This window comes from Tamandua tetradactyla, chromosome 24, assembly GCF_023851605.1.
Source record: "Tamandua tetradactyla isolate mTamTet1 chromosome 24, mTamTet1.pri, whole genome shotgun sequence".
NCBI classification, from domain to species: domain Eukaryota; kingdom Metazoa; phylum Chordata; class Mammalia; order Pilosa; family Myrmecophagidae; genus Tamandua; species Tamandua tetradactyla.
Genome location: NC_135350.1, coordinates 13,407,107 through 13,433,927, shown reverse-complemented (window position 1 = coordinate 13,433,927; position 26,821 = coordinate 13,407,107). Strand labels below are relative to the sequence as shown.

Genomic DNA, 26,821 nt, shown 5'->3' with positions numbered 1-26,821 from the left:
CTATGTAAAAGGAGCCAAGTTTCCTTTTTGGATAAAATCTGGATCTACATCAGGAAGAGTACAACAATGTTATGCCAGAAAGCAAGGAAGCCCCAACAAAGGCTAATAGGGTCATATTTAAAGGACAGCAGAGCCAGCTCACAGGGGCATCTACTGACCAGAGATTGGGTAGTTTAGGCGTGAAAATAGTGATTGTAATTCATTAAATCATTTTGAGTTTCCAGAAAGCCATGAATTCATAATAATACTAAAATATAAAATAGGAACGCTGGAAAAAATAAGCAGAGTAAAACTCATTGGACATTTTCTCATTATTCTTGAAATTGCTAATTGAAAAAACTCAGTTACGCATTTACACTCCTTTTCTGATATGAACTGAATTTCAGGGAAACCAAATTCTTGATGTTCAAAAGCATTGTTGCTAAAATTTTGTTTTGAGGCTTAAGCTTGATAATGAGATTTAAATTGAACTCCCATATTGTTGTTCTACCAAGATTTAAATTTTCTTCTTGCTTTTTCCCATATGTTGAAATCCTATATATAATATAAGAAATTTTATTTATGTTTGTTATAATGTTCTTTTTTTGTTTTGCTTTTTTTTTTTTTGGAATGCTCTCTCAGCAGTATCCTGGTATGAACCAGCTGTCCTCCAGTCTAGGAGGATTGAGTCTTCAGAGTTCTCCACAACCAGAAAGCCTGAGACCTGTAAACCTCACTCAGGAAAGGAATATTTTACCAATGACTCCTGTTTGGGCTCCTGTACCTAACTTGAATTTGGACCTCAGAAAATTAAACTGTAGCCCAGAGTAGGTATTTATTTTATAGTCTTTCCTAAGTAATACACTTTAAATTGTATGACTTTCACAAATGTTAAAAGTAGAATGGTATTAATTCCCTGACTTGAAACTTTGTTAATGAGAACTTTTCTAATTTATATAGAAATTCTAGATGTAAAATTCAATTTAAGTAATTTGTTTCTGTCCAGATCTCTACCTCCATACAATCCCATTGTCCCACCAAGTAATTCAAGGAAAGATCTTTTTGTTTGAATGGAGGGTTTCTGTATCACAAATCCAACTGTATTTTTCTTTTCATAAATTTTTCCTCACTTTTCACCGGTAATAACTTCTGGTGTCTTTTAAATAATGTAGAATCTTTAAAATTATATTCCCACCTTTAGTCTTTGTTTGACAAGGACACAAACCTCACTTACATAATCCTAAAAGTAGGTTTAGATAAATGGTTAAATCTCTGAAAATTTTTTTTTCACCCAATATAAAATGTGAGGACCATTAACCCCCAGGCCTATTTATCCATCCTGGATTTAGATTTGTGATTTCCTTTATTGAGTATTTCCTTGCCTCATGGAAAAGTTTAGCTACTAGCTGCATCTGGTGACCCGCTGAGTGGGAAAGCTCTTGTACTTACCTCAGATTGCCTTCACAATATATGTTCTTGACCATTTTCTTTATTTCTGTCCCCTAAGAACAGGCTATTCCTCTGGGCCCAGATGCGTTTTAGATTCCTGTTCCTGGAACCTCTTCTCAGAGTAACCTTTGACTCACAGAACAACACGGTCACTTCCTTGTATTAGAAGAGTTTGTATTCCTCTTTAGAGCCAGGATTTTCCTTTCCTTCAGGCAATAATTTTCCAGTCTTTTTTTTTTTAAAAGAAACTATGGTCTTTTTTTTTTTTAACCAAAATCTCATAAAGAAGACAGAAAATGGCACCATTTTAAGGGTTCACCCTCTTTTTCTACACATCTGTCACTACCCCCATCAGTACTAAAGCACTGGATCATTTCCATAAAACTATAGACATCATGAATTATAGGTTGAAAACAGCTACCCGTCTTTCCAAGTATACGCTGCTATCAGGTCATACCACAAGGTATGACTTACTGACCTGATAGCAGCGTATACTTGGAAAGTACATCCCCTTGATAGATGAATATAGTATATTTATTTACATAAATGAGATCCTGTTGGTAGGGCAATGGCATGTATGCTTCTACCCAGTTATGCCATTTTTGTGAAATCAGAATAACAAAGCAAAGTAAGCAGGATTACAAGCTTTAAAGTTGGACACTTGTACGTTTTTATCATGCTTCCACTAATATGTAGCTGTGAGACTATATGTAATTTAATTAAACTCTCAAAGTCTGCGTATTGTTAACTGTAAAACAAATAATAGTGCCAACATATAAGATAAACCGTTCATTAAATAAATATTTGCTGAATGCCTTCTAAATTAAGTGCTGGGCACCCATTCTAGCTATTGGGGATAGAGCAGTAAACAAAACGAAGTCTCTGATCTCATGAAATATGTATTTTATTAGGGAGACATTCTATGAACAGTCAAACCAATAAATATTTAATGTAATAGCGGAATATTACTAAGAAGAAAAATAAATCAGAGTTGGAAATGGTAAAGAGGGTAGAGACTAATTATTTTTAATTATCAGTACAGATTTTCCTATTTGAGTAGAGATTTGAATGTAAAGTGAGAGCAAGTCATGTGACTGGGAAAAGTGTACTGAGCTGCGTGAACAGCAGAGTCAGAGGTTCTGAAGCAAAACAAGCTTGGTGTGTTCAACGAACAATAACAAGCTTGAAGAAAATAGAGCAAAATGAGGGAAAGAGTCGTAGGAGATGAGTTCAGAGCTATAGGCAAGGGCTGTGTTGTGTCAGGCCTTATAGGCTATTGTAAAGGGTCTCAAGTTACTTTGAGGGTGATGGTAAAGGCTTGAACAGAGGAGTAACATGTTTTAAGACCATTATGGCAACCATGTAAGGAGTTATGTACAGAATATTAAAGCACCAATTTAGAAGCCAATGCAGTAGTCTGAGTAAGAGGTAATAGTGGGAGTGATGAAGGTAGTAAAAAATGGTTGGATTCTAGAGGTAGAGCCAGCAGGTTTTATTATTGGATTGGATATGGGGTGCAAGAGAATAGAAAATGTGCCGTGTATTTTATTATAAGATACCAGTATACATAGTAAATGCTCAGTAGATGATGATAGTGGTTATAGTAGCAGTGGTTTTGTTCTTACTACTTTCACTTCTTTAGTGCCCAATCACTGCCCTCTGGGATAAAATTTCAGTGCCCAGTACTCTACAGAAATTCTCAGAAGTTGACAGGAAATTCCTTATTACCGTATTTTTTTTTTATAATTGCATAGAATCTGAATATGTCCCCTTAATATTAACCACTCTTCTTAAAATTCCTTTTCTGGTTTCTGTGACACTTCTCCTTACCTTTTTGGCTGGTCCTTTGTTGATTCTTTGTGTACTGACCTTAATTTCAAACTTAATACAAAAACTATGAGCACTTTCTCTGTGAGAGGAACAGTGCTAAGGTGACCTGAAGACAGTATGACCTCTGGTTTCAAGTGGAGAAGACAAACACGGTACCCAACCAACTAAAGCAAGTCAGGCTGTAATTGATAGTAGCATAGAGGAAGAAATCATTCTTTCTTCCTGTAATTTATTTCATAAATAAATAAACTTATTACATAAATAAATGTAAACTTATTTAAATTAATTTAAAATAAATAATCAGATTTTTTTATCCAGGTACATTTTATTTATACTTGATAAGTATAAATAAAGAAACAATGACTTTGATGAGCCTCATATTAAAAGTAGGAGTTCAATAGGTGAAAAAGGGGCAGTAAGGTATGACAGATCACTCGTATTTTCTACTCCCTTTTCATTAATGCTTTTTTCTTCCTATTCATACATATATTAAAAAGTATATGTTTTCCTGAATGTATTATATTTTTTTGCCATGAAAGTGTTGAGTCCTTAATTTAGGTCTTTTGACATATGTGGCATATATTCCTATTTAAGTAAATAGGATCTTCCTGGTTAGGGTAAAATACATACCTGAATGATTTTCACTTATGCCCTTAAGTGTTCTTAATACCTACAACTCATATTTACTTCAGTATTTTCTTTTCTGATAGCTAATGATACCCCATATTGTTTTTTTTTTTGCAGTTCTTTTCGTTGTACTTTGACAAGTATTCCACAGACACAAGCTTTACTGAATAAAGCTAAACTTCCTTTAGGATTATTGCTACATCCCTTCAGAGACCTAACGGTAAAGTAACACATTTTAAAATTTTTGTGGGTGCTAACTTATGTAGTTACGTGTAAGGTACTTAGATCGCATGTTTTATTTGAATTTTCTTTCATCTTCCTTTTATTTAAAGTTAGAAATAATCATTTATTTAGCGAACATTTTCTGAGCACTGAAGCAAGCACTGATAATAGAGACACAACTTTCATCCCAAGAAGTTCTTACCTATCAAGGGACAGAGATGTAAAAACAAAATCACAATACAGGATAATTAATATATGTAATTTATCAAATTCTATGATGTACTTAGGAAGTGAGCACAGTTTGGGGACTGATTCCCTTGGGTACAGTAGAAAAAATTGCACAAGATGTGATTTTGAAAGATTAGCAGTTTTGGAAGTTAGAAAGCCCATTGGATAATAGATAAACTTAAGAGTCCTTTACTAAACATAAAATAAACACCAATAGTGATGTCCAATCAGGCAGGAAAACTATATAATTGTTTCTTGTTGTATTAAACAAATAACCTTTTTATTAATAGGGAAGGTCCAAACTGTTCAAATCTGTTGAATTAAAACATTTCTTCCTGTTTTTTTTTCATGGTCTGTTTAGCTTACTGTATAGTTTGTTAAACTTTTGCATATCTTTTTGGTATTTCATGGAAGTGCTTTGAATTTCATGGAAGTACAGTATCCACAGTACTACATAATTAGCAAGCATAATTTTTTCTTAAAAGATACTTTAGTCACCAGTCTTTATGAGGAAAACATTTGGTCTACTTAATTTTTAAAATAAATAATATATACATTTATAAATAAATAAAATTTGTTTAAATTAATTAAATTAATTTAAAATAAATAATCAGAGATTATTTTATCCAGGTACATTTTATTTGTACTTGATAAGTTGCAATTCCCTTCACACATTTTTATTACTGTGGTTTTCTACCCCTCCTATTACTACTGAGTTCCTTTAACTCTCATTCATCCAACAAATATTTATCAACTTACCTAGCAAGCTAGATGCTGAGAATATGAAGGTCAATCAACTTTTTCATAGAGCTTACTTTCCTACTAGGATATATAGAGAATAGCAAAGCAAACAGAAAATAAAATAATTAAACTATGTGAGAAGTAATATGAATTTTTTCACTCAGTAAATACTATTTGATCATCTACAATATTATTACAACTTTTATCTCTCAACCAAGGTATTTAATTTCCCATATAAATAGGTGAGAGTTTTTCTCTAAATAAAGATTCTATACATGATACACTCTGGAAGTATATATGCTACACTGTTAACAGTGGCTTCCTCTGGGATGTAGAATTGAGGTTAATTTTTCATTTTCTCCTTTTCACTTAACTGTAGTTCCTGAATTTTCACAAATGATAAGTAGTTACTTGTGTAATAAAAATAGTATAGGTCAAAAAAATTAAACACAAATAAATGCATATTTATGTGTGGACAGTTAAAAGCCAAAAGGAAAAATACTAAAATATTAATAGGGATTTAACTCAGGGGAGATAGAATAATATGAGATGTGATTTCTTAATGTTTTTTCAGACTTTCTAAATTGTCCATATTGAATATAAGGCTCTTTTTCCAAACTATGCATAAAATATATATATATATATTTATTTCAAGTTACATTCTGTTTGGTTTCTTTCTGCCTCAATTTCCCTCAGTATGGTTCGGACCATCTAATGAGTGGTACCTGAGGGTCTAGAAATGGGTACGGTCTAATCAAGTCGAAAACAGTTTATACTATATAATGGTATCTTTTTCTTTCTCACTGTTAATTTTTGAATCTAGCAGGTGAGCTCTGATTTATATTTTCTTGATCAACCAGGCTTTTCTTGTCCACAGTAACTTTTATTGTATTTAGTTTGACTATTTTAGTAGTATCTGATGGTTTGTGATAAGAGAGGGGGAAAATTTTATTTTAGCTGCTATCACTGGATATTATTAAATGCTTTCATTGCAAACCACACAAAAAACGTTTCTGTTCTGTATGTGGAGCAGAGGCTTGTGTGTTGTGTTTTGTCTGGGATGCTTTTTTGTGCTTCAACATCTTTATTTTACTTCCTAGCAATTACCAGTGATAACGTCAAATACCATTGTGAGGTGCCGATCTTGTCGAACATATATCAACCCTTTTGTATCCTTCATTGATCAACGTAGATGGAAATGCAATTTGTGCTATAGAGTTAATGATGGTGAGTTTCAGATTCTTAAATTTTGTGTTTTAATATTATTTTAAACATTTTCTGGCATTTTTATTATTACCTGATTTCTCTCCTTATTACTTTAAAAGCAACTTTTTTTAATGGAGATAATATAGGCTAGGAACACTTCATTTTGGCTGGTCATGGGTTAACTGACAATGAAGAGAGTGAAAAGAAGGGCAAAGTAAAAAAAAAAAGCAGTGATGATCACCCAGGTGAGGTCATGTAAGCTAATTATGCTTGTCCCTGACAAGTTAGGATTATCTTCTATTTGTTTATTTGATTCATTTATTTGTCTCTCTCATCCCCTTTACTCATTTCTTAGGTACCCAAATTATAAATGCTTTCAAATATGCTTTTCTCTGTCTGATTTTTGTCCATGCGATGTAATATAATAAGTAGGACTCAAGCCTAAGAAGCAAGGTTGCCTATGTCCTTGTTTCTCACCTGATTTCAGAAAATAATTTTTTTAACTTTCTGATCTGTTTTTCAAAGAAGACTTTAGGGGTTTATTTTTACCATTATGTGTACACAGAATTCTTGGTAAACCTCATATAAATGTTGATGGTAGGGTTTTGTATTTTTAGGTATATATGTATATATGTTTAGCTACAAATTGTGTTATTAAATTTGTTCTGCATTCCTAATTTTCATGTAGTTCCTGAAGAATTTATGTATAACCCCCTAACCCGATCTTATGGAGAACCTCATAAACGACCAGAAGTCCAGAATTCAACTGTGGAATTCATTGCTTCTTCAGATTACATGGTAACTAGTCAGTGTGAAAATTAGTCATGGATACAATTGTAATGGTCATTTTAATTTGTTGTTAAGTGAATTCTTGTCCATATTTTGAAGTTATCTATAGTATGAATTTTAAAAAATAAATTATGCTCAAAGTTTATACTTAAATAGAAAACTTTTTCTAAAGATTATTTGGATATCCTAGAAGAATGTATAATATCACCAATAAATGTTAGTAATGTTGTGTGATTAGAATTAGCATCTGTAATTTGTTGCCCTTTTGATTTGGGTACTTGACCCAATAGTTGGTACTCATGGCAGATTGTCAGATTTAAAATTTGTTTAAAAATATATAAATAGGAAAAAAAAATGTTTCCGAGAGTAGGGAAGGGATATAGAGCTCACAGTACTACATGATCAGCAAGCCTAATTTTTGCTTAAAAGATACTTTAGTCACCAGTCTTTATGAGACAAACATTTAGTCTACTTATTTAACTATTACTGTATAATAACTGTCTTACCATGTGTTCTAGTTTGCTAGCTGCCAGAATGCAATATACCAGAAACAGAATGGCTCTTAAAAAGGGGAATTTAATAAGTTGCTAGTTTACAGTTCTAAGGCTGAGAAAATGTCCCAATTAAAACAAGTCTGTAGAAATTTCCAATTTAAGGCATCCAGGGAAAGATACCTTGGTTCAAGAAGGCTGATGAAGTTCAGGGTTTTTCTCTTAAGTGGGAGGGCACATGGTGAACACAGTCAGAGTTTCTCTCTCATCTGGAAAGGCACATAGTAAACATGGTCAGGGTTCCTCTTTCATCTGGAAGGGCACACGGAGAACACAACATCATCTGCTAGCTTCTCCTGGCTTCCTGTTTCACGAAGCTCCCTGGGAGGCATTTTCCTTCTTCATCTCCAGAGGTCACTGGCTGGTGGACTCTGCTTCTCGTGGCTATGTTGTTCTGCTCTGCTCTCTCTGAATCTCTTGTCTCCAAAATGTTTCCTCTTTTATAGGACCTCAGAAACTAATCGGACCCACCCGACTGGGTGGAGACATGTCATCACCTAATCCAGTTTAATAACCACTCTTGATTACATCACCTCCCCAGGAGATGATCTAATTACAGTTTCAAACATACAGTGCTGAATAGGGATTAGAAGAAACGGCTGCCTTTACAAAATGGGATTTGGATTAAAACATGACTTTTCTAGGGGACACACATCTTTCAAACCAGCACACCAGGTGTAGTCCGCAACCAGTTTAACAAGGAAAAAAGTTAAAGAAAGGAGTGCCATTTTCACTAGCATGTAAGATCTTACAAAACATCAACCCTACTTCTGTATTTTTTATATACTCAGTAAATATCTAATTATAATATTAACTACTAGACATAAAAAGAACAAATAGAACATACTAAAAAAATTATGTCTACTAAATAAACTACATTATTTTTATTCCTTTCAGCTTCGTCCTCCTCAGCCCGCAGTTTACTTGTTTGTTTTAGATGTGTCTTATAATGCAGTGGAAGCTGGATATTTGACAATTTTATGCCAGTCACTATTAGAAAATCTAGACAAGTAGGTATTTTTTTTACTCATAATATGTGTGTGTATGTATACAGTTTATAAATGTGAAGTGTTTATTAGCAAGCTACGGGATTGGTTTTGATTAATTGATTATATTGATCTTTCAACCAAAAGAGTACTTCCTATCTGCTATATAATAAGGATCCTGCTACTTGGAATATTTTATCATTAATGTCTTGGTATCGGAATCATAAAATACTATGTTTTACTATTTAGTATGACACTTAGATTACCCCTAACTATCCCTCTGATTTGGCAGATCTGGCTACTGGGGCCCAAAAAGCTTGACTTGGACACAGTCACTCAAGCATCAGAATCTGGATTAGAAATCTAACTGTAATTTATGCTTGAGCAAGGAATTTTTTTCATATAAACTAGTTTTAATGGGAAGAAAGAAATTAGTTTGGTCTTGAGTATTTCAGGAAGACAGGAAGGGAGCTTTTCATTTTGGCGCATTAGTAATGAGCTCTAGTGTGGAAATGGAAATAGCGTATCAGATGGGTAGATGGTTTGCTTAAACCTGGATCTAATTCCTGTCTTTGTGTCTACCAATTTTAGTCACGAAGGAAGTTCTTAACTAGTTTTAAAAATGAACCTTCCATATCTCTGGAAAATGAAGTTGTTTGTACATTTCTTTTTTTACTCCAACACCCTCAAAAGATATGACTTAAGATTGTCAGTAAGAATGGTTAACACTACTGAATTGTACACCTAAATGATTAAAACAGCATTTTTATGTTTTATATATTTTATAACAATACAATTTAAAAAAAAGAGTGGTTCGTTACTACAGTGGTTCTTGGCATGTGTAGAGATATGTAGAGCTGTGGAGATGGTTATGTATCGGTAGATTATCAGAAGTACTCCAGGTGATTCTGGAAGGTTCTCCCTCATCTCCCATTTGAGTTTGAGAGTCTTGCTCTATTGAATGCTAGTTGTATTCACCATAATCTACATATCGCTTATGTTAGGCTATGAATAAAACTAACATTAAGATGTTCAAGATATATAAAACATTCAGAGATAATGGATGATTTGCTTTTAGTTTCTTTTAGTGATATAGTTTTCATATTTTTATCCTTAGTTGAAGTATTTGCCCTTATTTTAGTCACAACTACTAACTGCAGAAGCATTAGCAGTGTCAATGGAAAGCCACTCTGCAGAGAAGTGGTTTTTGAGATTGTCAGGAGTTAGCTTGCCTCACAAGAGGAGCCACTCTGAAAGTTACACAAACATGAGTAACCATTTGCAAAGAACACAAAACCAAAAGGACAAAATTGAGAATGGAAAATGTTTTTTTATAAATGTTTATATTTGAATACAACAGGAGATAAAAGCATTAGCAAAGTTAAAAATATAAAGGTGATGATAGGATAGCAACAATAAATGACATGTTTTTGTAAAGGGCTCTGGAAATATCTTTAAGAAAGAAGAATTTGATGCCATAGCAACTCTAGTTCAATCCTGTGTAGTTTGAGTTTAGAGAAGGCCAGTGGTCTCTACTCTGCCAATAATAAATGCCCCTATACTCAGTGGCCTTAGAAATCTCAAAGAAATGAGAAATAATCTGTGGAAACAATATAAATCTTGACCTTTATTGGTAAGCTGAATATCCATGTAACTTGTTGCATTCTGTTCTCCAAGGTGCTTTGTGACCTAGCTTGGGGAATTTTGGAGCAGCCTAATCTGAGCTGCCAGTCAGAGCAGCCCAGTCACAGTGCCTAAACTTTGGTACTTACTCTATTTTTGCATCCTACAATGTTCATTTTATAGGCATTAAAAAAAAAAATAAGTTATGTAGCTGAAGTTAATATAGTTGGTGGTACTCAAATTTGTACTCATAAAATGTGAAGCATTCATCTTGTCGTTAATAAGGGACGTTATTAAGGACAACTTTTCGTCATCTCATTGTTATCAATGAAATGAAATATTTTATTCTTCTATTCTGAGGCACTGATTTTTTAAAACAGTTCTGGCACTAGACAATTTTAAAAGATTGGCAATAGGTGATATTTTTTGATGTTCTTAAATGTTTTTTATTTAAATTTTACAAATTAAAATCTGATTTGCATTATATCAAAATTTTTCTCAGAAAGTCCTCATTTGATGTTCTTCCCTTTAAAGGCCCAGACAATTTATACTATTATTTAAATATTGGAATTGAAAATATGAGTAACTTTTCATTTGGAAAGTGTGTTTCAAAGCAAAGTTAGCAAGAAATCTCTAATTGTTTCTTTAATCACTTAATTTTTAATTTTGGTTAATTCTTATTTAAATACTGAAATAAGTTCAGTTTTCTGAAGAATAAATTTTAAACTTGTCAGCTGTTTCATCTGAAAATGGAATGCTTCATCTGTGTTTTTCTCTATTATATGTTGGTTTTGGTAGGAATAATTTTCTACCCCCTATAAAAAAAAAACATGTTTAGTTATCCTTAAGCTTGGTTTATTATTTCATTGTTTTTTTAAATAAATATATTATTAAGCACTTGGAACTTAAAATCATCATTTTTATCTTTAGGCTCCCTGGAGATTCACGAACTAGAATAGGATTTATGACTTTTGATAGCACTATTCATTTCTACAATTTACAAGAAGGATTATCACAACCTCAAATGTTGATTGTGTCTGACATAGATGGTAAGCATAGAGCAAAGTAAAAATCTTTCTACCCACAGACTTTGAAATTGGGCCTACTTTATTGTAGTATACATATTGTCATATACCATAAGGATCATTTGTATACTCTCATATTCATTTTTAAATAACTGTCCTAGAAAATTTGTGATTCTAAATTTTTATTCCTGTTTGTACCTGTACGCACACAGACGCACACATACACACACACATATGTATCTGTAATATTAAGAGAGTATATATATATATATGTATATGCATTACATGTGTGACCTGATAGGAACTAAGATTTTCTAACTTATTACACTCTTTTGAATTGTTTTGTTGATTAAAATATATATTTTCCCATAGAGGTTTTCCTGCCTACACCGGATAGCTTACTTGTGAATCTGTATGAAAGTAAAGAGGTGAGATTGATTTTTTTCTAAAGTATCAAAATATTGCTGTTATTTCATTGCCTACTAAAATGTTTAATGTTAGTTTACTTGGCATATTAATATTGTAATTCTTAATGCAAACAAAAGACAACATAAGTAGCATATCTATTGACTGATCATTTCATAATCCCCCAAAATGATCTGCAGGTGCATGTACTATACTCTGGAATGTTTTAAAGAAAAATATTGCCTTACCTTCTCAGTAATTCAATTTTTAATCTTTGTTTTCCCAGCTTATAAAAGACTTATTGAATGCATTACCAAATATGTTCATCCATACGAGAGAAACACACAGTGCCCTTGGTCCTGCGCTTCAGGCTGCCTTTAAATTAATGTCTCCAACAGGTGGCCGTGTGTCTGTATTTCAGACACAGTTACCTTCCTTGGGTGCAGGACTTCTGCAGTCCAGAGAAGATCCTAATCAGAGATCGAGTACAAAGGTATTTATTTTGTATTTACTTTCCCCCTTATATTCAAGGTAGTATTTTCTACCTCTATAGATGCTGTAATTATTTGTTCATCATTCTACTTTTCTATTTAATTAATAGTTTCTAAAAGCTGATAAGATAGTTTGACTCAAATCACCTTTTTGTTTTTGAGTTTGCAGTGCCTTTTTTTTACATTTTTTGTTGATATATACTATATGTTCACATACCATTTAATCATCCAAAGTATGTACTTTTTATTACTTTGTTTGCAAGTCTTTGAAACTTAGAAATCATTTATTCTAACCCTTTCGTTTTATAGTTTAACCAGGAAACTGGTTAAAATGTCTTGCCAAAAGTTAAATAACTATTTTATTGGTAAAAATGCGACTTGAATTCCTGGCTCCCGGGCTCCTTTCTATTACACAAGTAACAATATTTGCTAAATCTGAGATCTTATAATTTAATATGTCCATAACAATATCCTTATAAATACCTGTGTGTCTAAGATAAGCAAAATTGCATGCTATGTAAACATTTTTAAATGTTATTCTTACAAACTTTGTAATTACAAAGGTAATACAGATCATTGTATAAAACTTGAAAAGTAGAGAAAATATAAATCATCAGTAATCTCATGGTCAAGATACTAGTATTTAATTGTGCAAACACAAAGATAAGCGTAATTGGGCATCATATATTTATACACTTTTTTAATCTCCCTTTTTTCATTGAAGAATGTATTGTGAGCAAAATTTTCTTATGTCCCTAAAAATTCTCTAAAAACTAGTGTCCTTGAGTAAATATAAAAGTGCTGTATTTAATCAAGTGTATTTGGTCATTGAATAGTTAAGTTGTATCTATGATTTTCACTATTTGAAAAAAGAATGTGAAGCTGAACATCACTTGGGTCTTACTTGAAGGTTTGGTCAGGGTATTTTTATCCCCTTTTTCAAACAATAAGTCAGTCAGTTGGTTGTTGTTTTGTACATGGGTTCTGTTTGCCTCCAATTATGTTTGAGAAAATACCGTTAAAATTAGTTATGAGTGTAAATTAAACAGATTTTATGGTCTCATAAATCTTCAGTTTGTCCATGGAACACATTCCTAGAATTGAAATTACTGGGTCAAAGGGCATAAACTTTAAGTTATTAATGTGTTTTACTTTGTTTAGTTTTGTTTTTTATCAACTTGCACTCTTAGAGACTCTCATCCTCCAGCACCGTTAAGTATTGTTGCTTTTTTTGTTTTTTACCACTTTGCTAGAGAAAAATGACACCATCTATCAGTTTTTATAAAAATTGTATTTTTTAATTCCTTTTGAAAAGGAAACTAGTTTTAAAGTAAATTAGGGCAATTATTTTTTAAAACTCATTAAACAAGTGCAGCTAGTATTCAGCTCTTTGTTCCATTATAGTTTCTTTTGTAATCTGAGGTGTTTTGAACAGAGTAAGCTGTTAAATATGTTCTGAATTCCTTGATATAATTTTTTTTTCTAATTTTAATTTTCACTAGTATTCTCTACCTGGCTGGGACTCAAAACTTAAAAATTACTTCTGGTTTACATATTCTTTCATATCTGAGTAAACTCTAATATAATCCTCATACAATATAATTGAGAGTTAAACCATTTTGTTATATGATATAGCATTAGTGATTAAGAATTTGGAGTCTGGTTCTGTAATTTGTGCATCTTTCAGACAACAGTGCACCTTCTCAGCTCAAGTTTCCTCATCATTAGGAAAAACCTTCCTTAATCTGTTACCCTCTCGTAATGTTATGAAGCAGTATATAATCATGGTTAACCACACTCACTCTGGAGCCAGACTGCTCAGAATTAAGAATGTTACGTAATTCTTCTGTGCCTCAGTTTCTCCTCATCTGTAGAATGGAGATTTTAAAACTCCTAGGAGATATGGATTACTATGAGTATTAAATTAGTTGATACATATATATAAATCATGTCGAGCAATGTAGCACCTAATAACAGTTTTATGTTAGGTGGTATTATTATTATTATTATTATTATTAGATTTGTGTACCAACTGGGTTGTCATTTTTAAAACTCATTAGTCTGTCAGGAGAACAGAAGATATCTTCTTCCTAATTATTATTAGAAACAGATAGAAATATGTATATAATTAAAGGTTTCTGACTTTTACTTTGTGATCTTTTGATTTAGGTTATACAACATCTTGGCCCTGCAACTGATTTTTATAAGAAACTTGCTTTAGATTGCTCAGGGCAGCAGACTGCAGTGGATTTGTTCCTTTTAAGTTCACAGTATTCTGATCTTGCTTCCTTAGGTAAGGAAATAGCATTTTTTTATCTGTTTACATAAATGTTTTTAATAATTAAATAAAAATCTTCAAAGTTCTCTATATTTTAGGGAAAAGGCATGTGAATTAAATAAATATCTGTGAAAATTATTAGTAAACTTTTAAGCACTGTACTAACATAAAATGCTATTACTATTTTGTTTCTGCAAAAAGATTCCCTTCAAATTTTGCTCAAAAGTAAACTTTACCATATAAGTTATATTTTATAAATGTTTCTGTTTTCTCAGATTTACATATTTTATCTTATTCTGACAGCTTAGGTTTTCTCATTATGACTTAGATTTCTTCATAGGAATAGGATCTATACTACTATATGAAGTAAAAGGCGATTATTGTTTCTGTAGCTAATACTTTTAAAACTTTCTCTCTCAAGCTTGCATGTCCAAGTATTCTGCAGGGTGCATCTATTATTACCCGTCTTTCCACTATACCCACAATCCTTCACAAGCAGAAAAGTTACAAAAAGACCTAAAACGATATCTCACAAGAAAAATTGGATTTGAAGCTGTTATGAGAATAAGATGTACTAAAGGTATGAAATTAAAAAGTGTGCTTTACCTTATTTACTTATGTCAAAATTAATGAACATTCATATTTTGACTACCTATGATGATAAATGTTCATCATGAGGATTTGCTCTTTGATCCAGTTAGCCATACTCTTTTGTAATTATTGAAGTATTGCCCAATCTTTTATATAACTTAAATTAGGAGCAAATGTAATGTTTTGCTTTAGGAATTCAGGAAGATCTGGAAAGAAATCCTATTTTCAGAGTAATTTTAGAAAGAGAATTAGGAGAATATGGAAGATTTTAAATTAGAATTATCAAATAAAATTTGCCTCTGTATAATTTAAATGGTCTTCAAGTTGCATTTCTTCAGTTTAGGTGAATGCATAAGTGATTCTTTTGTTTTAAAAACTCAAATGAGTTTTACAGTAACCTTCATTTGCTTAATTTTGTGCATTTGTTATATGTCTGACTCCAGATCACATATGATTAGACAAGATTGGTGAGATTAGCTACTTACCAATACAAGTTAAATATGTAGTCTCACTTACCTACAGCTTGCACTGTTTTTTAAAATTAGTGTTTTAGTATCTTTACCCTTAACTCTAACCCTACTTCCAGTAAGTACTCCCAGTCGGGTTACTTTTGATTCAAATCAGAGACATCTTTTACTTTAGAAGGTACCCATTAGCCTGAGGTTAAGATGCTACTGTTACTTCATCTTTTGTAATCAAGTTTTCTCTTTCACAGGCCTTTCAATGCACACCTTTCATGGAAACTTCTTTGTTCGTTCCACTGATTTGTTGTCCCTTGCCAACATCAATCCTGATGCTGGGTTTGCAGTACAGCTGTCAATTGAAGAAAGTTTAACAGATACTTCCTTAGTGTGCTTTCAGACAGCCCTGTTATATACATCAAGCAAAGGTAATGTTAACAGAAATTAAATATGGCTTGCAGCAGTAATTCTCCCCTCCTTTCAGTTGCTCTTTAGTGGAGTGAGGAGAAGTAATGGAATTTGCAAAGTAATGAAGTTAATCAAATATATGTTCTTTTATTTTTCTTTCTTTGTGGGTTTTTTGTTAGCTTGTTTTGGCTCTCATTGTGAATCTGTAAATAATAAAATAATATCTTTTTGATTTGGGGGAAACTTATTTTCCTGGGAGCAAATTTTTCTGGTAAACAACTTATATTAAATCCAGCTGTACCATCCTTAGCATTATTTCTTGCCCATCAAAATAAAAAATTCTGCATAGTTATTGAAGTCCACATTTGTTATTAGATGGTCTAAATTTTATGATATTTTACTCTATTGGATATAATTTGGAATCAGTAACATTTCTAAAAACACCAAATGTTCAATAAGAAACAAAATATATGGTCATGGTCTCTCCAGATTGAGAGAGAGTTTAATTTTTTTTTAAAGCTGTACGTTTTAAAATTTTGTTGTTATAGCTCAAAATCCTGTTAACCTGGTCAAAACAATAAAGTGAATAAAATTTTGACCTGTTCATTTTACTCTTTTCTTCGTCTAATGTATTTTGCAATGTAATTTTATTTATCATTTTGTTTAGGTGAGCGGAGAATTAGAGTGCATACACTATGTTTGCCAGTGGTAAGTTCATTAGCAGATGTTTATGCAGGAGTCGATGTGCAAGCAGCCATTTGCCTTCTAGCAAACATGGGTAAGTAAAAAAGAACAGGTGAAATGTATTTTTCTATTCTAAGAAGTGAGTCTTAGGGTGAATTTTTCCCTTAGAAATCCCTTATTTAAAATGTATGTTTTATGTTTTCCTTTGCTGCAGTGTATGAATTGGATTTAATATTTCTTGTTAATTCTTTAGTTTAAAAATCTTTCAGAGATCATAATCACTAAAAACTAGTAGCAACCTAAATGTCCTTCAACTGCTGAATGTATGAACCAACTCAGCAATAAAAAGGAATCAATTGTTGATACATATACAAACTTGGTTGACTCTCAAAGGCATTATGCTAAGTGCAAGAAACTAGACCCAGAAGACTAAATAAATACATATGATTCTATTTATATGACATTCTGGAAAGGGAAAAATTGTAGGGATAGAAAATAGATCAGTGTCAGGGTTTGAGGGCTGAACAAGGGTTTTACCCAAAGTGTGTGGCACAAGGGAATTTTTTTTTTTTTGAGTGATAGAACTTTCTGTATTTTGATTGTGGTAGCAACTACATTGCTATGCATGTAACACATAGCCACCATGGAACTAGAAACCAAGAGTTCATTTTACTGTATACAAATTTTAAAAATCTTTTGGGGAATTAAAACAATATGGAATTTTTAATTTTGTTTTGCTTTTAAATGAATTTGTCTTTTAGATTAATTAAAACATGAAATGAGCTTTGCTATTTCCTATGTAGTCCTCTAGAATAACAACCATTGTTACTTATTTTGGGGAGAACTGTTTACCCAAATTTTAAGTCTAATTTTATATAGATTTCAAGTCAGTTACACCACAACTGTACTTCAATACAGTTTTATTTTTTTAAATCAAGCATATATATAAATTCTATTTTAGGAAATATATACTTAAATAAGTTTCACACTGATCTCTCACGCTCTCAAATTTTAGTGAAAACCTATACTCAGTTTGCCTTTTTATTTATTTTAATCTGGGAATGATTTGACAAAGAAGGTTTTAAAGTATCAGAAGAGGAACCTCAGATTGAGGAACTTATATCAGTTATGTAGAAAAAATGTTAATTTATACCTGTTACTTCAGTTTGAGTAATAACATCACCAGGAGTTTTCCAGAAGTAGATGGATGATATACATTCTCTAATAACAATACTCACTGTTTTTAGATTTGAGAGATTAAAAAAAAGTCCCAAAAGTTCTAGACGTACTATAATTGACAGATTTAGTTAAGAAAACATATATAATCAGCAAACACTTCAAAATGAGAAAGAAGGTGAAATGTATTTTTCTCTCCAAAAAAAAAAACAAACAAATTTTTGTTTCCTAAATAATGCATTGAAATTTTTTGTATTTACAAAAATGGTTAATTGTCTAATGGTTAAATGTCTTTTGGTTGCTTTTCAGCTGTGGATCGGTCGGTTTCATCAAGTCTGTCAGATGCTAGAGATGCCTTAGTGAATGCCGTGGTGGATTCATTATCTGCATATGGTTCAACAGTCTCAAATTTACAGCACTCTGCATTGATAGCACCCAATTCCCTGAAGTTATTTCCTCTCTATGTTTTGGCGCTCCTCAAACAGGTAGTTCTCTAAGCACTATTTAATAAAGTTTTTGGGTTTTTTTTTTTTTTTAACTCTCAGATAGCTGAAGGAAAATGTAATTTTTAGATTTTTTTAAATACTTAACTATAGGGTTATACAATGTACCATTTGAAGAATTTTTAATGATAAGAAAAGATCAGTGGAAAATGAAGTACAGAGATACATGATGACTCTTGTAAAACCTTTTGTTTGATACATGTGAAAAATTTGAATAATGGTGTGCTTTTAGCACCCTTAATATGTATTTCCTGAAAGAGACTCTAAAGAAAAGATCTAATATTTATTGGACGTCTTATAGTCTCAGGCACCATAAGTGGTGTCATATACATTCCATCTTATTTAATCTTGACAACATCTTAAAAAGGCATTATTTTCCTTGTTTTTTAATGAACATCACTTAGAAAAACTAAGTAATTTGCTCAGTGTCTTACTGAGCATACTTACATACTTACTGAATTCAGTAAGTACTTACTGAATCTCAGAACTGGGAATTAATCCAGGTATGTCTGACTTTGAGGGCCATGCTGTGATTAATGGTATATATTTAAAAAAAATTTTTTCCATAGGGAGGCACTGGAAATTGAAACCGGGTCTCCAGCATGGCAGGCGAGAACTCTGCCTGCTGAGCCACTGTCGCCCTCCCTAAAATATTTTTTCACTATATTTTTGTTTTAGTTGAAAAACTGTATTTTCTTTATCTTGTAGAAAGCCTTTAGAACTGGTACAAGCACACGCCTGGATGATCGTGTGTATGCAATGTGTCAGATTAAGTCTCAGCCACTTGTTCATCTAATGAAAATGATTCATCCCAACTTATACAGGATAGACAGATTGACAGATGAGGTATGACTTGCTTTACTGCATTTATAATTTTTAAATTTGAATACATTTGAATATTTTGATTCTATAGCTAAGATGGTACTATATTTTCAATAAAATTGTCCATCCTTTTTTCCCTATAGTAGTGTAATATATTAAAGACATTAGCTATGGATCTGATTGGATGGTGGGACTATCATATACAATCTGTAGTTATAGAGTCTTGAAAAACAGTTTTAAATGGAAAGGAATTCATCTTTTGGGTTGCTTATAATATTTATTACAAAGCTAAGTTGTAGAGTAGACATTTCCATTTATATTTTATAGATATTTACTGTTTATGATGTGATCAGACTGTAATTTGAATATGCAAATGTATAGTACCTTCTCTTTTTCCTTGTGTTAAAACTATACTTTTTAGACTCTTTTTTGCATTATGCTATCAGAGAAATATGAAAATATAGCTTGTTGTATATAAGATTTAGCAGTCAAACTTTTAACATATCCTGGCCCCAAAAGGTGAATCTGACAGTTCTTTTTAAATATTCATGATGTGGTTACTTTTTTTATTTGAATATATTTGAGTGTCTTGATTCGACATCAAGGTAGTAATATATTAATAATCTTTTGCATTCTGGAAAATTGTTAGGTATCACTTTCAGCATTTCAAAAAGATCTTGTGGTCATTATCTTCCAAACGGTAATGATAGCAGCAGAAGTTCATTCACATTCTATCTTTTCTCTTTTCAGGGTGCAATACATGTTAATGACAGGGTTGTACCTCAGCCACCTCTTCAAAAATTGTCTGCAGAAAAGTTGACAAGAGAAGGTGCTTTCCTTATGGACTGTGGCTCTGTAAGCACTCTCCACTGATAAAATTTAACACTGTTAGCTGGCAAAGGAGAAACACAGGGTCCAGCTCTCTTATCACAGAGCTTAAAAGGCAGATTAGGAGATGAGAGTCAATAAATTGGTAACTGGAACACAAAGTCAGTTTATTTTAGACTTTTCCAATTGGGCATCATTTTATAATCATAGATTAATGAATTTTTTTTTTATCATGGATTTTGTGTACTTAATGCAAAGGTAAAGAGATAATTCCTGTCATTAAGAACTTTACTATCTAAAATCATAGAATTCAAAGGGACCTCAAAAGTTTATCTACTTCAACATACATCGTGCATTGCCAGAAAGCATTAGTATCCATAAATGATAGGAGTTTACAAGCCACTGGGCAGAGGCGGTGAAGGATGTCAGAATGGCCAAAAGAGTTACAAATAATACCTTTATGAGTAGGAAAAGGATTTGAATAGCAACAGAGCAGGAGGAAACCCATGAGTTAAAATACAGGGACAGTAATTGAAATAGTGGACAGAAAATTTAGTGAGTCAGTTATCCTGATTAAAGAATTACACTCCCGTTGGGAAAAGAGTATAGGAAAAAGTAAAATTTTATGTGAAGCCTTAAGATTTAAGAAAAGAAGACATGAACCACTCTAGAATCCTGGATGTAAATTTTGACAGTGTACTGATTATGTCAGTTTCCTTTTTACTTCTGTGTTGATTCCTACTTTATTTGACATAGCATACTTTACACTTTTTTGTATATTAACATTGAGAACATTAGCTATAGTGGGTTTTCTTAGACTGATTAAGGAGTTTAAATATTTTGTCGTTTTTTGTTTTTAGGTTTTTTACATTTGGATTGGAAAATGCTGTGACAATAACTTCATAGAGGATGTCCTTGGCTACCCTAATTTTGTATCAATACCACAGAAAATGGTAAGTGGATTTTAATGTTTTTGTTGAGAGAAAATTCATATGAAATTCGCTGTTTTAAAGTGTACAATCCAGTGGTTTTTAGGACACCAATATCCACAATATTGTTCAGCCATCACCACTATATAATTCCAGAACATTTCCATCAACCCAAAATGAAACTCTACTTGTTAGCAGTCATTCTCAGTTCTACCTTCCCCCATCTTGTAGCAATCAGTAATCTACTTTCTGTCTCTGTAGTATTATTGCCTATTCTGGATTTCTCCTATACATTTCTTTGACTCAGGATAATGTTTTCAAGATTCATCCATTTTGTAGCATTTATCAATGCTTCATTTCTTTTTCTAGCTGAATAATATTCCATTGTGTGGATATACCACATTTTGTTTATCCATTCATTAGTTGATGAACATTTGGTTTGTTTCCACTTCTTGGCTAGTATAAACACTGCTCTTATGAATGTTTCTGTAAAAGTTCTTATATGAACATGTATCTTTTTTCTTTTTTTAAGTTGTAAATCTTTATTATGTGAGTCTTGAAATTTGAATACATATTCCATCCACTGCGCATTCACCATGCATGTCCCTATCCATTTACATATAAATTTTCTTAACTTTTTTATTGTATAATATAACATATACAAAGCAAAGAAAAAAGAGCAATAATTTTCAAAACACACTTCACCAAGTAGTTACAGAACAGATCCCAGAGTTTGTCATGGGCTACCATTTGAACATGTGTTTTTATTTCTCTTGGTCCTATACCTGGGAGTAAAACTTTTGGGTCATATGCAAAGTCTATCCTCAACTCTTTGATGAACTGCCAAACTACTTTACAACAACTTTTAACTTTTGAATTAAATTATTTTGCTTATAATAAACATAATTTTTTCAGTTGGCCTTTACTGGACTTGTGCTAATCACTACTAGAGAAGTATGATTCTGAAAGCAGTTCTGTGTATTTAATTAATGGAAGAGACCTACCTTATTTTCAGATATTGTAAATATGACAGTTCTCTTGAAATGAATATAAATTCATGTAATTCCTATCATAGTCTGTTATTTGACTTTTTTTTTACCTCATGCAAAAACATTTTTTAAATTTGTACATTTAGTCACTATCATTATACACTCTAGGCATTCCTAGATTATACTATCTCAGTCTTTAATCATCTGTCTTTCTTTCTGATTTCATTTGTGCCCTCAATCCTCCTCCCTCTATCATTCTCACATTCAGCTTCATTCAGTGTTTTATGTTTGTTTGACTTTTGTGAGGGTTTTTTTTTTCAAATTTGACAAGTTAACCCCAGAGTTCATCTCTAAGAATCAATAAGTAAGGATAATAAGGAAATATCTGAGAAGGGAGAATAATGTCAGCAAACGGGAAAAGCATTATTGGAAAAAAGTTCTACTAAATAAAATAGTAAATCTTATTTTAAAACTATAGTTATTTAGGACAGTGTGATGGTGGCTTAGTGGAAGAATTCTTGCCTGCCATGCTGGTGACCTAGGTTTGATTGTCGGTACCTGCCCATGCAAAAAAAAACTGTAGTTATTATAGTTATTTAAACATTATGATATTGGCACAATAAAACAGATCAGTGGAATGAAAATAGAGTCCAGAAATGGATCTAATTTGTGAAAATTAGAATATAATAAATATTGCACCTCAAATTATTGTGTAAATAATGGTATATTAGAAAAATATCTTGGGGACACTGATTAGTCATTAGGGGAAAAATAAAGCAAGATTTATCTTAAATTAAAATAACTTTCAAAGAGATCAAACATTTAAACAAGAAAGGAAAGCAGGCAAGTTATCAGAGCATTTGTGAATATGTATGTTTTTTTTAATGTTAAAATGCAAATGACCTTCATAAGCATGAAATAAATCAATGATGGAAAAATCTGAGAGCATAAAAATTAAAAAAATTGATTAAAGCCAGAAGGCATAAACAAAATGGGAAAATTATTTCTAATTCATATGTCTGTAAAAAGGGCTAATTTCTCTAGTGTACAAATACTCTTTTAAATCTATGAGTAAAAACAATATACATCATCCCTTCTCCGCCCAGAAAAAGAAGAAATGAAAATGGGCAAAGAATTTGAACACATGATTCATAGAGGGAAAATACATGGTGGGCATATGAAGTGATGTTCAGCCTCAATCAACTAGGAAAACAAAATAGAATAATAGCATAGCATCTTTGTCATTTACCAGATTTGCAATGATTTTAAAGTTTGCAGATAGATAAATAATGCAGATTATGTAGGACAATAGGCACTATTGTTATATTCTACTCATTGGAATACACGCTAGTGTACCCTCTTTGGATAGTAATTTGGCGGTTTCTGTCAAAAGTAAAATTACATACTCTATGACATAGTAATAGACTGTGATTGTTATATGGCATTTGTTTTTTTGTGTAGAAAAATATATATATACTTTTTTGTCTTTTAAAAACAACCTTGCGTATCATTTGTAATGTACTGTATTTGCTTACTAGTGACCATTTTAGGTCAGAGAAATATATATTGAAAGAGAACAAGCTTAAAGATAAGAGACTGATAATACTCAGCTTTTAAGCCACTTAATTGCAGTACCCTAACCTATCATTTCTTATTAATAAAGAAAAGGATTATGGCAAGCACATTTGAAGAAATGTAACCATGTTCTTGATTTCCCCTCTATCAAGTAGATCACCACTATCTGATTTGAAAGAGAGGGCTAAAGATTTTGATATATAACTTAGACATATTTAATTTTAGTGCTAACAAGAGGTCATTTTCTCCAGCATCATATCAGAGTGTATTATATTAATGGCACTAGTGCTTTCCTTGAAATAATAGAGATTAAGGTAACAGAAATTCCATAGCCACTTTTCCTATTTGTTTCTTTTTACTATAGTTCTCATCATCACACAGAGGTACTAAGATAACTGTTTTGAAATAATATCCTATTCGTTTAGATTCACGAAAGCTGTTTACCTATATTAGTAGTTAACAGATTGAACTTCACCCATTAGTCAGCAGAGGGCAAGCAAATGAAACTTTATACTTCGTAAGCATATAAATGTCCACTTTATAAAGTAAACTAAAATCTTTTACACTCATTACTTTTTCCCTTTGGTAATTGAAATAGTGGGATGCAGTTGAAGAATATTTCAGATATATTATTTAGATAAGCTTTACTTAAATAATAAGGATATCTGTCTTCTATCAAGATTTTATAAAGAAGTCATAGCCTTGAATGGAGAAAGGGAATTAATTTTCAGCCCAAAGTAAAACAGCTTGATGTAATAAAAATTTCAGATGGAAGTTAAGAGTTTTGGTGTGCTTCTGCTGCTAATTTTATGTGTAATTTTAGGCAAGGTATATGACTGAATGATTTCTTAAGTTGTTTCTCTCTCTTAATTATTGAACTCTTAATACCTAGATTTTATAAATGTGTATATTTAGCTATGAGCGGATTTATTTTGTTTCTCCTCATATTAATATAAGACTAAAATTTATCCTAGTATTAGAAAAGAATAATTTTGACAATGATATTATATGCCTTTGATTTTGAAATCTAAGAAATGGGGAGTAAAGTTGTTCCAAATGTCAATACTGAAAAGATCAGGATTTAGTGTTCTATGTTAGCAGTAATTAAGACCAGTAAAACTGTGGAATGAAAAATGAAAAATCCTCAAATGCTCTGAATAGATTTATACAGTCACATTGTTCTTTAAAATTCCTTTTCCTTAAAATTAAAGAACTAAAGGAAACATGAAATTCTCTCAGAATAGCTATTATTAGACTAGGGTATAATATGTAATTGTTAGGTGAATTTGAAACTTACACATAGCTTCCTTCCGTTTGAATCCTTTAGAAAAAACATAAAGGCACGTATACCAGTGACATACCAATCATTGTGTTTTATTGACTTGTGCAAATATTAACAGATTTGCGAACAGATTAAATTTCTTTTATTGGTTGTTGCTCTTGGAACTGATATAGTACTAGCAGTTGGTTGGTGTTAGTGGGAATCATGATTTCATGATTTCTATGAGAAAGGAAACAATTTTCTAATTCTATTACTTTTACTAGACACATCTTCCAGAGCTTGATACACTTTCATCAGAAAGAGCCAGATCTTTTATAACTTGGCTTAGAGACAGCAGACCATTAAGCCCAATTCTTCATGTGGTGAAGTAAGTACTTCTGTAACTTAACAATGAAATTGTCTTTTCTTGTGCAATCTCTGTGAAAATTGCATGTCTTCAAAGCAGACTTTAAATGATAACAAAATATATTCTTGTGGTAGAATGTTATTAATTAATTAATACCCTCTGTGTTGCATTTTCTTTAAGTCCCTGTGTGTTAGAACTTTCTTAATGTATAATTCTTAGCTTTTTAATAATATGCATTTTTCTCTTTGCTAGAGATGAGAGTCCTGCCAAAACAGAATTTTTTCAACATTTGATTGAAGACCGGACAGAAGCTGCATTCTCTTACTATGAGTTTTTACTTCATGTTCAGCAACAGATTTGTAAGTGAAGTGGAATAAATTGATTAATAAGAAGAAAAAGGTCTTTAACTGAGGTATAGCATAATCTGTCAGAGAGGCACAAAGGAAATTTAATGGGAAGGCATTTGTTATCATCAAAATGTAATACAGACTGAGACTTTGGCGAAAGGTAAAAGAGAAAGAAAGAATTTTGAGATTCTTTTCAGCCTATGTTAGTGGTTATGATGATGCTATTTCACCACGTATCGTTTGAATTGGTTTATACACATTTCCCGTAGTGCAGCAGTACAGTGTTCTATTCATTGCAAGTCGGCAAATAAATGTAGCTATGTGGAATGATACGTCATAATATAAAATTAGATAAATTCTTTTTTCTTCTATTTAATAAAACATTTCTGGATTTGAATCTGACCAGAGATGCCAAAAGGCAGTGGCACCATGTTAATTGTTTATATGAATTACTTTTTAACAAGGAATGATTCGTATTCATTAAATGAATTCAACATTTTCCCTGTAAAAACAGTAGAGTTTCAGTACATGAACTATAGAAAAATATATATAATGTACATAAATGCTACATTTGTAAAGAAAATGTAAAAATGTAACTACAGAATATGAATTGCTTAAACTGTGCTGCATTGTTGGATGACAACTCTTTTTGTCACAGTTAGAGAATGAGATTGACTAATGTGCATTATGAATTGAGTCCACAAAAGGAACACAAAACTCTTTGTAATTCTGTTAAATCTTTTTTGTCGATTTATTTATGATCAGCCAACTAATTAAAAATATTTTGCTTGACAATATGGTTTGTTTTTTGTTGTTGTTGTAGGGGTTGGTGGTATCTTTTTTTTTACATATAGGATATACTGAATTTGATCTTGGGGATAAGAATGATAGTATATTTCCGTTAACAATGTATGTGAACCATTATTTTCATTAGTTTGTGGACATTACCAAATAGTCTGTTTGCATTTTAAAAATAAGCAACTAGGAGACTTCTGGGAAGATGGCCAACTAGAGCAGCTTGAGATTAGCCCTGCTCCATGGAAAAGTTAGAGAAGGGACAGGAATGTGACTGAGGCAGCAATTCCGGAGTATGGCTGACCTGGGAGAGCCTTCTGCACCGCATGTGACAGCCCTGGTTGCAGAGGCCAAGGAACTGAGAGGCAGAAAGCTGGAGCCTAGCCTGGCCTGGAGGCACGGAATGGTGGAGCCCACGAGAGTTCACACACAGGTACAGGGAACTAGGAAGTAAGCCAGGCTGCGTCCCTTGGGCAGGCTGCCCATACCAGCGCAGCCCCATGACTGGCGACTCACCCCACATCCCACATAGCTGACTCCCCTCACCCACTCCCATTCCCCATGCTCCAGCCACCCCCACCCCAGCAGCCCCCAGCACACATACCTGCCCCACACCCCCACTCCAAGTGCAGCCCAACCCACCTCTCCTAAACCC

General features: G+C 32.3%; 1 protein-coding gene across 9 annotated transcripts in view; it reads left to right on the top strand.

Annotated features, from left to right (window-relative positions):
* Positions 1-26,166, top strand: part of SEC24B (SEC24 homolog B, COPII component) — a 117,294-nt gene extending 91,128 nt beyond the window's left edge. For 7 of the 9 annotated variants that reach the window (XM_077142582.1, XM_077142581.1, XM_077142575.1 and 4 more), the window contains 18 exons: positions 622-806; positions 4,003-4,105; positions 6,177-6,303; positions 6,971-7,080; positions 8,520-8,632; positions 11,162-11,280; positions 11,629-11,684; positions 11,948-12,154; positions 14,322-14,445; positions 14,852-15,010; positions 15,737-15,910; positions 16,558-16,668; positions 18,060-18,235; positions 18,962-19,099; positions 19,826-19,930; positions 20,764-20,856; positions 24,942-25,045; positions 25,277-26,166. In XM_077142582.1, coding sequence (XP_076998697.1) covers positions 622-806; positions 4,003-4,105; positions 6,177-6,303; positions 6,971-7,080; positions 8,520-8,632; positions 11,162-11,280; positions 11,629-11,684; positions 11,948-12,154; positions 14,322-14,445; positions 14,852-15,010; positions 15,737-15,910; positions 16,558-16,668; positions 18,060-18,235; positions 18,962-19,099; positions 19,826-19,930; positions 20,764-20,856; positions 24,942-25,045; positions 25,277-25,391 — 2,319 coding nt within the window. In that variant the 3' untranslated portion in view covers positions 25,392-26,166. The remainder of the gene's footprint in view (positions 1-621; positions 807-4,002; positions 4,106-6,176; positions 6,304-6,970; positions 7,081-8,519; positions 8,633-11,161; positions 11,281-11,628; positions 11,685-11,947; positions 12,155-14,321; positions 14,446-14,851; positions 15,011-15,736; positions 15,911-16,557; positions 16,669-18,059; positions 18,236-18,961; positions 19,100-19,825; positions 19,931-20,763; positions 20,857-24,941; positions 25,046-25,276) is intronic. The other 2 variants (XM_077142576.1, XM_077142574.1) reach the window with 1 other exon arrangement.
* Positions 26,167-26,821: the final 655 nt, after the last annotated feature.